At 37.5% G+C, this 13,945-nt stretch overlaps 1 protein-coding gene across 3 annotated transcripts in view; it reads right to left on the bottom strand.

The window, feature by feature from the left end:
* ccdc178 (coiled-coil domain containing 178) overlaps nt 1-5,845 on the bottom strand; it is a 24,992-nt gene extending 19,147 nt beyond the window's left edge. The window contains exons 1-7 of one of the 3 annotated variants that reach the window (XM_008434236.1): nt 5,653-5,845; nt 5,512-5,573; nt 5,226-5,349; nt 1,655-1,791; nt 1,327-1,426; nt 953-1,156; nt 615-835 (exon numbers count right to left, since the gene is read on the bottom strand). In XM_008434236.1, the coding sequence (XP_008432458.1) occupies nt 615-835; nt 953-1,156; nt 1,327-1,426; nt 1,655-1,791; nt 5,226-5,283 (720 nt within the window). In that variant the 5' untranslated portion in view covers nt 5,284-5,349; nt 5,512-5,573; nt 5,653-5,845. Of the gene's footprint in view, nt 1-614; nt 836-952; nt 1,157-1,326; nt 1,427-1,654; nt 1,792-5,225; nt 5,350-5,511 lie in introns of all 3 variants that reach the window. The other 2 variants (XM_017309843.1, XM_008434237.1) reach the window with 2 other exon arrangements.
* Nucleotides 5,846-13,945: the final 8,100 nt, after the last annotated feature.

Raw genomic sequence — 13,945 nt, 5'->3', positions numbered from 1 at the left:
CAGGTGTGTTTTATACTGATAACGAGTTCAAATAGGTGCCATTAATACAGGTAACAAGTGGAGGACTCAGATAGGTGGTTTATCACCTAAAATTCCAATTAGGAAGCTGTAATGTGACAAATTGGAGCAAAAAAACATTGTATGCTTACGCAAAGGTTTGCAGTTTGCTAAAGTTTTGAAGGCTCAGAAGGCAAACCTAAAACTCCTGAGTTTTCTCTCCAGTGTGCCTTGGACAGCAGAATTAGACTAGAATGCATGAATGACTTGCATTCTACTTAAACCATTTCTTATGGTTTAAGTAGGAAATGTTAAGAAAATCCATGTGATTTAACCTYGAGTCTATAAAAAAGTTATACCATTAGAAAATATATGAAAATCAGAACCCAAAACGACAGAGGCATCTGCATAAAATCGGCTCAAATCAAATAGATTCACTATTTACTTTTACATGACACTAAATAGAGGCATTTCCCACCACAATGTTAACCCTTCAATAAGCAGCTGTTAAAAACTAGCAAGAGTTTTTTTGTTTTTTTTAATGATACTTGTTTGAAATAACAACATGTATGGATAATAGCTGGACAGAGGCTAAAATACTTTCAACTGAGGCATACCTCGGCTTGGGCAATTTCAAGCAGAAGTAAAACGTCTTCCTGGCGCTTATTGTTTTCTTTCACTATGGGGATTTGGTTTCTGGCAAACACAGTATCTTCTTGTAATTTCTGGTTGAGCAGTTCAGACTCCAACAATTTCTCCTGGACCTCGTCAACTTTCTGATTTTGCTGTTTAAGCTGCCAATTCAACTCAGCGATGTCTCTACTGCAAGCATCGTGCTCTAGTGAAGGCAAAAACCAATGATAAATAGCAAGGGTATTAGCTGGGTTTGAGAGCAACAGAACAGTACTTCTTCGCAGGAGATAAACAGATTATGCGATAGCTCACAGTCACTGACCTTTCTGAATAATTGCGGGATGCTCGTTTAGCTTCCACAGTGAAATAGCGTCAATTTTGTTCACTAGGACGTTTCGTCTTCTCTTCTCTTTCTGMAGAGCTTCCTCTGCAAACTGACGATCAGCCTCCAAACGCTCAACCAGATTCATGACTTCAGAGAGGACATCTTCTATTTTCTCCTTTAGAGGTGATTTTTGATAACCTTCTAGAGGGGAAAAAAGTTATGATGATGACACATTCCTCCAGGTTAAATTTGGCAAAACTTTTGTGAAATATTCAAGTCGACTTAACACAAGTGCATAGTGCTTAGGTGTAGATGTATTGGAGCATTACAGAAAAGAAAGTTAGAAATGTTATTCATGTGTCCTGTTTTACCTCTTGCAGTAATCGCTTTCCCTTCAACATACAAGCCTGTAGGATCAGAATCTACATCTTTGATAGAGAGTCTCTGAAGTCTGTGAAAACCACCAAAATCCTGTAATAATTTATGCAATAGGGAAAAAAAGCCAATTAAAAACAAGCAAATAATTCACCTTAAAGTTTTGATGCTTTGGAGATTATCTGGATCAATCTCTGGTCAACCTATTCGAGGCTGGCAAAAATTAAAGCAGCAAAAAATGTGTTTTGTACCGATTTTATTATAATATTTTTTTTTTTCTCAATTCAACATGATACACACTTTATCACGGAGTATTTTTTTTACCTTCTGAAACCATTTTTTTAATAGACTCCCCATGTCTTGGATATGGCAGATAGCAGTGCTGGCACATGGTGAGGGAGTGTTCAGTAAAGCAGAAATCTGACGTCTACCAATGCASATAGCCTGAAGGTCTGCTTGATCTAATGAAAGACAAAACGTAAGGATATTTAATTCCATCAGTTCTGTTTCTCGTGTACCTTAAATAGTCACTACAAAATAAGAAGCACTTATCTTTACATAGCAGCAGAACTCACAGCCATTACAAGCAATAATCTTTTAATGGAAATAAAAATAGAAACAAGGAGGCCTTACTTGGAGCAAACACACACACAATTGTCATAATGATACTGTGCAAAGTAATTAATAAAATGTATTTGGCTGTGAAAKATATTTTGTTTTTCTATTCGCCAGCTGATTCTAGTGGCACAGCCTTTACTGAAAAAGGAAAAAAAAAGAATCTGTCTCAAGACAAACCCAAGGGCACGTTTCCTATTTCTTCATGGTAAAAGGGCGCCATCTGGCGGGAAAATGGTGAAAGACACAGATACTGGAGTTCACAAACCTGAATTTAAAAGTAAACAATGCTTTAAAGAGAAGCCTTAAAATTTTTTGACAAAGAACATGTTGCTATTTTGAACCATTTGTCACAGATGAAAAATATTTTCTTTGTGTACGTTTCAAATTTAAAATTAAAATAAATATTTCACACAGGTCAGAAAAGTTGTTTTTTGTCATTTTAACTACTTTGTTGGTTTAATGATATTGATGCTATTGATGCCTGTTTTTGCAAGAATGGCAAAATAATGTGTTATTTTTAACCATTGTAAGTACTGTGATTTTAAGTTTCCATCAATCCCTCCTTCCTTTGAAAATCAACTCAACAACCCTGAATTTTTTCACAGAACCCAAAATTACTCTATTGCCWTGGTTCGCAAAGTGTGGCACAAGGATCTCTTGTGATACTTGGCTTTCTTTTAAAGGAGAAAGTTTGGTTACAACGATTTATAGTATAAATGCAAAGATGAATTATACAAACTCCTCAGAGAACACATTACAGATTCTCTGGGAAGTTAATTACAAGAAAAGTCTAATTACATCTGGGAAGATGAAAGTGGACACAACACTGTATTTAAAATATTATTTACATATTCTTTCCATCATAATACAAACTTTTCAGCAGCATTGGATTCTATAGAAACTTAAATTCTAGTGCCTTCCAAAAGTATTTATAATACAAATCTTTCCACATGTGACCATATGGTACCTTCAAACCTTAATGTATTTTATTGGAAGTTTATGGATCAGACCTACACAGAGTAATGCATAACTGTCAAGTGGAAAGAAAAATACAAAATGGTTTTCAAATTTAAAGTGTTGAACTTAGTGCCACTTGAAACAATACTTTAAATCACAGACTGAATTTATTTACAGATTCGTCTTTGCTTAAATACCTCAAGCTCAGGTAGAGTGGATCCATGACTTTGAGTATGTCAAATTTTATTTCAAATTTTGTAATTGTTTAATAGGTTTTCCTGCATGAGGGAGAGAAACAGGTTMATTGTCATGCCAACAGGATACCCCACAAGAAGTGTCTGGGCTCATAGTGTTTGGAAAAAAAGGTAAGATCAGCAACATTTCATACTTGACAGCTTTTTAGCAATGACGATCATTTAACTGACCAAGTGTTTAATTTGTGAGTAGCCTCTGACAAAACACAGWGTAACAAGAATTAAAGGGAAACCAAGAATAAAGCTCATTTCCTGCTGGATAGCTTTTGTGAAAAATACACACTGAAATAACCAAGTGGAGCAGGAATGTGGCAAGGTTTGCTCTAAATCATGCTGGCAGGGTTATAATGCACACAAAAAGAAACTCTAAGTCTCATAGCCAAACTGAAACGAGGTAGAGGAAACTGTATTAATAATACATTTAGTTATACATTTAAAATATCTTTGTCCACAGCCAGCAGCACCACACAGGCACCCTAATAAATTTAAGGAGGTTTATTTGGACCTCCTTAAACTGCAAATGGACAAAAAATAGTTCATTTAAAAGAAACAACTATCTAAATATTTTGTTACCTTCTATTTATGTATACTGCAGGTAACTGCAATTAACAGAGATTTGCACAGTTATTGGTGCCCATGTGTAAAAAAAATTTTTTTTTTAATGTTGAAATGGAGACACAGCCCTCCATAAAGTCCGTCTTTGATGCCGTTATCTAACACAACACTTTGGAGATTGTTTTTAATAGTTAAATCCTGACTCGATATACACAGTGCCATGTTGGGGTCACTACCCACACTTGTTTATAACAGTTCCAGTGACAAACAAGGCCAGTAGAAAGTTTCTTGCAGACATGTCCAGACTTGCAAAGATTAGCACACGACTACCTCATTTGACAAGCTTTTTTTTTCTTTCTTATCTTTCCTATTTTGAAAAGTTCCAGAGTGTTGGAATATATTTAAATTAACAGGAAAGGAAAACATCAATTATTGACCAAAGTTTCTTAGACATTCTGATGAGCTTAAAAATGGCAAGTATAAATAACAAAAATGTTTCAGTTACATTATGGAGTAATTATGAATAGCTATTATAGTCAAATCAGATTATTTCTCAGTTTGGTTGTTTTCCCACGCTAAATAGATATGGTCAAATCTAATTCTTATTAGTGTCTGATTATGCCCACAGTTATGGTGGGTAGTGTAATGAAATACAAAGTCAACCACACTTATAAGCACCCACAACAAAGACATGCTAAAGGCCTTGAATTAATTAATCTTTTATGCAGCAACAATCCTGCTACAAAAATAAACTTTTATTTTGACACGATTTATGCAGTGAAGAAATTAACAGGCTATTGGTTAACACAAGATCACACCTATAGAGGAAAAATGAACAAGAGAATTTCTTAAAACAATATATTAATTACAATAATAATCTTCATCCTGTCAATGCTCTAAAGATATTGAAAGTATTCAAGCAAAAAGCTAAATGAAAGAAAGAATTGYCAGATTATGCTGCTGCAAGTAAATACTTTTAACCAAAGATTAACTAAATAAATAACTTAATGCCTGTTTCTCAATGGTGGTTCTGTGATAAATGCCATCCTGGCCATATCCAAATGTACAAAACAGCGTTGGATTCACCAAAACAAAATGAGACTATTTAACTTTATCAAGTGTAATAATTTCGATTTTTTTTTTGGTTTCGAAAATGTGTTCCACACATCATTGTTTTATCCTMAGTGTAAAATAATTAAGCCTAGGTTTAATCAGTACATGTGTATTTCTTTCTTGCTTGTTTTGATTATTTGTTGTTGTTATGGACTTCCATACATGCACATTTTGTGTATTTTTCTCCCTAAATGATTATATGCATATTCTTTGACTGCACAGTCTATTTTTCTCACATTTAAATTTTGCCCTTACTGTACACGTTTATTCTTATTTTTATGTTTTGTCTTTGAATGGGTATTTACCCACTTACCTAAACTTGCTSCTGTGACACCTGAATGACCCCACTGTGGGACAATAAGTATAAGTAACTACTAGGCGCCAACATCCATGATTACCTTGTTGACTAGTTCGTCCTTCCTTGGATGGTAATGTGAGGGGTTTAACTTTTGGCATGTTGCAACTCTTCCAAGTGGGATATTTGCTGTGCAATAACGAACTATCTAGACGTCCTTAAAGGTCCTGAGGGAAAGCAAAGACATTTCTATCATCAAAACTAGCGTAATTGGAGACTAAAAAACTTAAAATACATCGAAATTGATCTTCTTTCACAATAAATCAGAGGGATTTAAACTCCCATGGTTACATTTTATAACAAAGTTGGTAAACAGGAGGTAAACATACCTTCACTCATCTCCGGATGTCGCTCTGTCAGCTGACGTTAACTTGACGTTTAATTAACCAAGCTAATGAGAAATTAATGAGCTGAGGGGGGTCGTTGTCATGGGAGAAAGCGAAAGCGAAAAATGCTAGCTATCAACTTACTCAAACTTTTGGCTGCCACCTCTGCCCGTTGTGTTATTGTCGCTCACCTATATGCTTAAAAGTTTAGAAATGCTTCGTGTTTCCATGCAACAAGGTTTGCTCCGAATGAATCAAGTTGCTGTCAATCTTCTGAGCGGTTTGCTAGTAACAACGGGGGCACGCGCTCGTTGGGGATAAGTTGCGTTCAAGAGCCGTTGAGAAACGTCACAAGTGTATTTTACAAAGAGCGAATATTAATATTCTCTCTTTGAATATTAATAACTGATAAGGTCAAATATGCGCAGAAAAAGGAGACAATAAAACAATAAATGCATGTGTGTGTTTAAAATAGAAATATAACATGCAGACTTGACTAAAGATCATAATTGCATATCAGTTTTTGATGCACTTCACATGTATCTTTATGGCAGGAATTGTAGACTCTACAACCTGTGGCTCCAGAGCCCCCATGTGGCTCTTTTGGCCCTTCACAGTGGGGTTGTATACAAAAATGAGTGACGCAACCAAAGGCGGGTCAGGGGGGTGTAATGGCCACCCCTACATAAATTTGCTTGGCACAATATCCCCTCACCCCTTTTCAACCTTCCCCAACCACACTTCTAGCTAATAGTATTATTTAAGATATGAGAGAACATAGTTGTTTTTTATTCTAGTTAGTTAGTTTATTTGTTTGTTTGTTTGTTACCTAAGGCTTTGGTTTCCTTTATTAGCAAGTCTATAGACTCTCCAAGTCCCCAATCCCCTCGTCCATCAACCCCCAATGACAACGTCCCCCAACCCCTTTCCAACTTTTGAAATAAATGGTAGCAGCATCACGCTGAGATGATATGTTGTTCTAGTAGGGACAGGGAGGAAAGTTAGATGTAGAGATGGATGGAGCAAAATCCAACCATCCTAAAATATCTATTTTGCTTCCACATCAAACTCGTCCCACTGTTGTGTTGATTGGGCACAATTAATTCCATTAAAATATTTGTCTGTCGTTTCACAAAATGTAAAAAAAAGTTTAAGAGGTAGGAATACGTTTTTTTTTTCACTTCTAAGTTTCCGTCTTGTTTTATAGGTCGAAAACAATGTGTCAGAACAACTGAAATAGAATAGAATATACTTTATTGATCCCAACTGAGAAATTGCTTAATTTAAATAGAATTTAAATATAACACCTTAATGTTCGCCTTGTTAGCGAGAAATTAAATGTTTATTCATTTTATCATGGACATTTTCAGTAGAAAACATTTTGTAGTTGCATTTATATTCACACTTCCCTTAATTGACTTCAATCAATATCCCAGTTCTACTTGTCTAAATTACGTCATCTTCTCAAGACAAAAAGCTTAACCTGTAAACTCATTTCATTTGGACTCGTATAACTACACAGTTCGATGGTGTAATTCTTCTCTTGTGTCGCCAGTTTTCTTTTAAATATTATTATTATTATTTTATTCTATTTTATTTTCTGTGTTTGCATCAGTCTTTAACCCCTGTGCCGCCACACTGGCGCATGTGAAGAGATTCCGCATTACGTCATACCGGAGGCTGCCTTGTTCTGCTCAGCTCAGCCAGAGCGCTGCTGCACGAAAATTTCCACCACAACACAAGCTTTGCAGGAGAGCGGCGCGATAACAACGGCTACTTTGCGCCGTGATGCAGCACCCCACGCCAAAGAAGTCGTGATTACACCGCAGGGTGCGACGGATTTCCCGGGTGGACGGCAGTCACGGTGCAGGACATGCCTCGAAATAAATTCTGGTAAGTCTCTGTGCAAAGTGCTCTGCTGCTGCAGCTGCTTCTCCTGGTGGAGGCAGGCTGCAAAACAGAGAAGCGACCTTAACCTACTTTGTTACTCTTGGTGAAATTAGTTTGTCAAGTTTGAGCAGTAAAAACGAGATTGACCGGATCAAAAGAGGTGAGATTTTTATTTACTTATTCATTTTTCTGCCAGCATCAAGACCACACAGATTACTTTACAGCAGGGACAGGTGATGCTTGAGTAGAGCATGGTCTGTAAGGTGCCTGTTGCCATTCCCCCTGTCCAGGTACATGTTGCATGTATTGTTGTAATGGATTTTAGTCGTAATTTTACAAAGCGAAACACAACATGCCTCAGTCTATTCACAGGAGTGACTCTCCTTTGAAGCTTGTGATTGAAATGCAAATTAATATGTATCATATCACATAGTTGGGCAAGAATACACATGTTTAACYATTCTGCTTTTTATTCAAGCAAAGAACTCTAGTGAACTGAATTACAGCCTCAGCAGCCATAAATTTGTACCTGCCCTCTGAGTCCTAAAGTTTTTGCCCTTTTGCAACTGAAACCATGGTGATTATGGGGAGACGACACCTCCATCAAGGCTCCATCACTGCCTGGTACGCAGCCTGCAGAGAACGCTTGTATCTTCAGCTAAACRAGCCTTTTTCTACAGCACCAGAGCACAAGAGCTAATTAACCTTAAGTCCCCATTGCAGCTTTTTTATTCCTGTCAGGAGGGTAGGATTTGGATGCTGGAATAGTTTACAGTCTCGTGATGTAAAAATAACTCTGCTCACTCAGTGGTAACAGCTGCCATAGTGTCTGGAGACCGACAGACTGGATTGTAACTTTAGAGTTTATGTTCAAAGGCCTTGCATCATATTGTTTTTTACAAGTTGTAGTTCACAATGCTTGTATTGATTTCCTTGTCTAAAATCGAGAAATATGTAAAAAAAGAAAAAGAAAAAAAAGAGAAAAACTAAAGGAAAGAAGTGAGCACACTTCAGGTGAGACTGTAGCTAGAAGTGGCAGAAGAATGATGATCTTCAATTCAAATTTTAGTTCATATACTGATGATCTATGCTCAAATGTATCCAGTGAGGATGATGAAGACTTTAGAAATGTTGTCTAAGTGCAGTGTTTTGGGGACTTATCAAACCGGTATCTTACAGAGAGATTTATAAGCGCTTTGTGGTGAACCCAGACAGTCTTAGTCAGTGGCGCAAAAAGTGGGTATGCAGCGCATGCAACACATAGGGGCGCAGCACCAAGGGGGGCGTCAAAACCCATCAGTAGGGGGCGGCGCGCCGATGATGTTTTCCCATACACTTCAGCRTGCCTTATGCTCCTTCACCTCTCGCACAAAACGAGGTAAATGTAGCAAATTTTATCCTTCACATGTCGTCGTGGGGGGGGCGATGATTATGAGCGAGCGTATGTTTTCCACGCTCCTTCAACCTTCCTTCGGGGGGCGCCGATTTATTTGTTCACATCCACCTGAATAATGTGTAGTTGCGCCACTGGTCTTAGTAATGTCTCTAGTGACAAAAATTTTAATTCAAATGCTAAAATTGGAGCAACATTAAGGTAGACATTGGAATTTATGCTCGAGTTGTATGTCTCCATAGTTTTTTTTKKTTTTTTTTTATCTTAGGTAGCCATGCAATGGTTATGCATTTCTCACCTTTCTCCACATAATCAGTCTATGCTTTATTCATGAGCATTTAACTGCAGTGTCCTAATTAAATCACCATAACTCCCACCGCAGTTGGTTTCCACAGATCAAGATGCTGCTGGGCACTAAAATATAACTTCAGGCTAATGCTTGTTTAATAGAAGCTTACATACTCAGAAGGCATCTACAATCAAGTGATTTCTTTTTTATTTGGCTCARACACACAGAGAGAAGAAAAATGCTGCTACAGCTAATTATCTGTAAAAGAAAGTTTTTTGTTACCAATAAAATGTATTCTCTTAACCAACAAGGCATCMGTGCTTTTGCAGTMACCTTGTGGTTTGGCTGTTTACTCCCTGCTTCTACTATCTTTCCTGGCATTGTGTAATCAGAGATTCATCTCTGTCAGTGTCCCACAACTACGTACTGAGATTCTAGTTGCTTAAYTATGGAAGGGCAAAAATGTGGTTTCAACAATGATTGTTTATGATCCATACTTRTATACTTCCATGCAGCTCACCCATGTTTCCTGCATAAATGATCTGTGCATCAAAAATGCCCAGCATATTCTTCAWCATTCTCAACCTTTAAGCTGCCACAAATGCATTTGACTTATGCCACCAATCYGTGTGATCCATATATGGTAGGGTTTTCTGTTTCACACCGCATGATTCAAAGGATTATTTTTGTTATTTAAGTTAGTCATCTGCTTTGAAAGCCAATGGAAATGCCTATTGCAATTTATTTATGTTTCAGGACTTATTTTTAGGATGTTTAGTTTTTTTTGTTTTGGTTTCTTTTTTACCAAAATACAATGATAAATGTCTTTTAAAAATGACATTTATCATTTTTGTGGGTGTGCTGTGGGAGGTTCCAAAGTTCACCAAAGAGGACACAACTCATTGGTCCTGTCTGCAGTGTTTCACTAAATGGCAGCAGAGACAGGTTAAAACATAAATACCTGACTAAAAAGTCTTTATTTTTGTTGTTACCTTGACATTTGCCCGTGACAAATACTGTGCACCATTAAAAAATAGCACAGGTCATTCCCCTGAGACTGCCTGGCARTGCAACCCTATATGCCCATCCCTACTTTCATAATGGCATGAGACAACTCATTTTTAAAGGCACTTATTTTCAAATAGTGTCAGAGTGACAGTGCCACGGCGAAAGAGTAATGTTTGCTGGGCAGATGCCAGGAATGAGGATTGGGCTGTGCAACTAGAGAGCCAGAAAAGCTGTTCAAGAATGCGAGGTCTTCTCATTTGGGTTTAAAGATAGAGACTGCACATGCTGTATGCTTACAGCTTCTAATTTCAGATATCTTCAGCTAGGTCCATCCACGCGGTCAAGGTTTTGTTGTGCCACTTGCTCATATTATGGACAGCTGTTGGAAGGAGGAAGACTTGGCTTTGTAATAATCACACTTTGGAAAGATAAAGAAAAATGGCCACAGTGGCTTGTGAAAGCTATGCTGGCTATCTTCCCTCTCACTGATAAACAAATTGTATTTTCTGTGCTGGTTTTTATATCGTCTCTACCAATAGATTGTATCTATCTCAGATATTTCCAAGGCTGAAAGCAAATGACAGAAGGTCCCATAACTGGTGCTCAATATATGATGGGGGAGCAGAGGGGGAAGGATATTAATGTTCATCTGTAAGATTGTGCAAGATAAATGTCACATTACAGACGGTAGAAAGTGTCAAAAATAATTTAGCTTACATCACAGAAACATGGCATTTTACCAGGGCTGTGAAGTACACTTTTAGAAATGTCTAAACTATTTAGTCCTGTATAGAACTCCATTTTATCCAAAGAAAAAAAAGAAAACAAAAAACAGTTTTACCATTCATGCTGTTTAAAGTCCTTTCAATACAGTTCACTGGTTAATACAATACTGAAGTAACCAGAGTTTCTCGCTATATCAAGCAAAACGTAAGAATAARCGACTCATTCTCCACCTGTTGCTGCTCAGTGCTGGTCAGTAGCCTGAGAAAATGCCTACTACACTCATCCCTTATAGGAGAAGGAAGAGTAATATCTCCAAACAATGCCCTTGCTAAATTAGAGTATTTGATACGAACATATGATTTGTTCCAAGTTAGCCAACGATTTTCTGACATACCCTTCCTGTGGTGTCAAGGGCTGATAATGTTCGTCTTGGAGTAACTGGAGTTTTCTCTTGGTAAATCAAGCCTAGAGTGGCAGAGTGTAATGTATAATAACACAGTCCTCCCCCCCTCAAGCTACTATAAACTGTTGGTCCGCTGGATGAAAGAAAACTCTTTAGGTTTTTCCTTCCTTGAAAAAAGGTGGGACATTTTTTAAGTGTTTAAAAATCTTTGCTACTTTAAAGTTCTCAAGYGGCCGACAGTGAACTASCTACGTTAACAGATAGCTTGACTAACTAACACATCAATAGTTTGCCATACTCCCCTCTGGTAATGTATAAATAGCAACATTATTAAAGGTTGTAGTATTCTGTACATTAGGCAGTTTAAAACTACATAATGAATGTTTTTTTATTTATTCAATCCTGTCATTGTACTAAAAGCTTGTAATATTTTTGATAACAGTATTGCCATTGTCTTGCCACTGGATCATGATTAAAGCTCTTGCTTACAATACTATGTCACCTTGAAGTAATGGTATTTTTACTGAAAGTTATTAATGGGTGAAACCATTTTCTGATTTCTCTCAGTCTTCACGGTACAATATTTAAGCTTACCCGAGTCTGTTAAAGTAAGTTAAAGCGGCAAAGCTGACAGATTGTCTTGCAGAAAAAGTGTCTCTTTAACTTACTACAGCAACTGTGCTCTCAGCTTGGCTAGCAATTTTATACAAAAGACGTTTAAAAACTTTTTTCTGCAAAACTTTTTTTTTTTTGGTGTGCTGTGGGAGGTGTTATGCGTGTGTGTTTATGTACAGAGCAACTGGGATCTTTGCTGCCATGGCAACAAACCACATGACTAGGTGTATTAGATTGCCTCGGACAGTGTGCAATGAGCCTTGGTGTGAGCACTCTCTCTGCAGCTCTGCTGTTTTTCAAAGTCTTGTTCCTGTCTAACTTTTAATCATTTCTGATAGGCATTGTTGTGAGACTTATTTCACGAGCAGATTTCCTTAAAATGCTTGTGAGGGTCAGACTGTAAGATCTGTTTACTTACCGTCGGACTGTGGAGCGGACTGTCGGACTACTTCAGCCCCTTTGAATGAAACAACTTTATCCTGCCATGTATACCACAACTCCTGGCAAAACTAAAAAGTCAATGTGTCAAGAGCATTTGTGTAGTTTAATTGTGTAAAACAAAATTAAAAAAAAGTTAAGCGCATATATTATTAAGCATCCAAAACTGTTAATTTTAACAGACGAACATTGCTTTTTGGGCTTTTACCTGGTGAGTTTTGATATTAGTTACATGGGCAGTTGCTCAGGGAGGCATTAGACAGAGTGATTGTGGAGCCTTTAGGAAAAATAAAAACATAATGTATCTGTCAGTATTGCCTTGAAAAAGWTTTCTATTGCTTTAATGCTTGTCAAGTCAATAAGGAGTTGGCAYTCCAGCKTGCTGTTGGGTCAAATACTAAACTAAACTCCTAAAAGTCTGGGATTGATGTCATTGCAACTTGCCAGATATGTGTCAGAAGATSTTGGAGATTTGCTTATTGTGCTGATTTTTAGTTCAGTTGATTCGACTCTGTGACAGAACATTAATCAAACGCAGCTTAATGATATRTCAATGACCTCTCTTGGCAACTGTTATTAAGTTGTACATTTTAGACAGCAAGCGGATATTTTGTTCTTGAACTTTATGTGTTAGAATAAGAAGAAATGAACTAAAGGTAAAAATTTGAAACCGTTTAACAAAGGTCAGGTTGTATTGGMATGAATACTAGGTCAGAGTATCTTCACAAACACAACTACAGTGCAGAATCCCCAGTCTGCAGTGTCAGTAGACAATGGTGAACAGACAGTCTTGGTGGTGGCTAAAGTTCACTGATGCATGTGGGGATTGAAGGCTTGGCCATGTGGCACTGTCCAATAAATGAGCTACTGTAGCTCAACCTAATGCTGGTTATAATAGAAAGGTCTCAGAATACCTTGTGAATTACAGCATTTCCAAACAGGACCCAGGCTTTTCACAACGTTATGCTGAATCTGTATTGAAATCTGACGGTTWAGAGTAAAACGCTACTTTTCTTTGTCTAAAATTAAAGAAGCTTAATTTCCACTTGACATTTTGGACAGTGAATTGCCCACCATCTTATTTATGGTGGGTGAGTAAGTATTGACTCTGCTATTGTGAAGAACAATATCTCTCAGTCACTCAAGCAGGAATAACATTTTGGCCAACATGGGCACCCTGACTAGTGTGCAGCAAACTGCAGAGCACTGTGTATTCTGACACCTACCTTTCTAAAGCATCATTAACTATTTGAGCAGTTTGATTTCCATGAGTTAATCTGTTTGATCAGATCACATGTTCAGGCCTTCACTCCCTTAGGCTGTGAATGAGCATTGACCGCCATGACCCTGTTGTCTGTTGTCCTTTCACAACCGTTTCTTCCTTTGATCAGTTGTAGCTAATAATGTTCACTGCACACTCTGAACGCCTCACAAAAGTAGCAATTTTGAAGATGCAATGACTCGGTCAGCTTGCTATCACAGTTTAGCCCATGCTTGCTCCTTTTAAATACTTATGCTTGCCCACATTTAGACCCTTTAACACGTCAGCCTTGAGGACACAATGTTCACTTGCTGCCTAATATATCCCGCCAATAGACAGGTGCCATGGTGAATAAATTATCATGGTTGTTCAGTGTTCAACTGTTTAGTTAAATGCTGTAAAGCTGAAAGTGTA

The sequence above is a fragment of the Poecilia reticulata genome, linkage group LG17, assembly GCF_000633615.1.
Source record: "Poecilia reticulata strain Guanapo linkage group LG17, Guppy_female_1.0+MT, whole genome shotgun sequence".
In the NCBI taxonomy this organism is placed as follows: domain Eukaryota; kingdom Metazoa; phylum Chordata; class Actinopteri; order Cyprinodontiformes; family Poeciliidae; genus Poecilia; species Poecilia reticulata.
The sequence above is the reverse complement of the archived record's forward strand: the minus strand, read 5'-3'. Positions and strand labels throughout refer to the sequence as shown.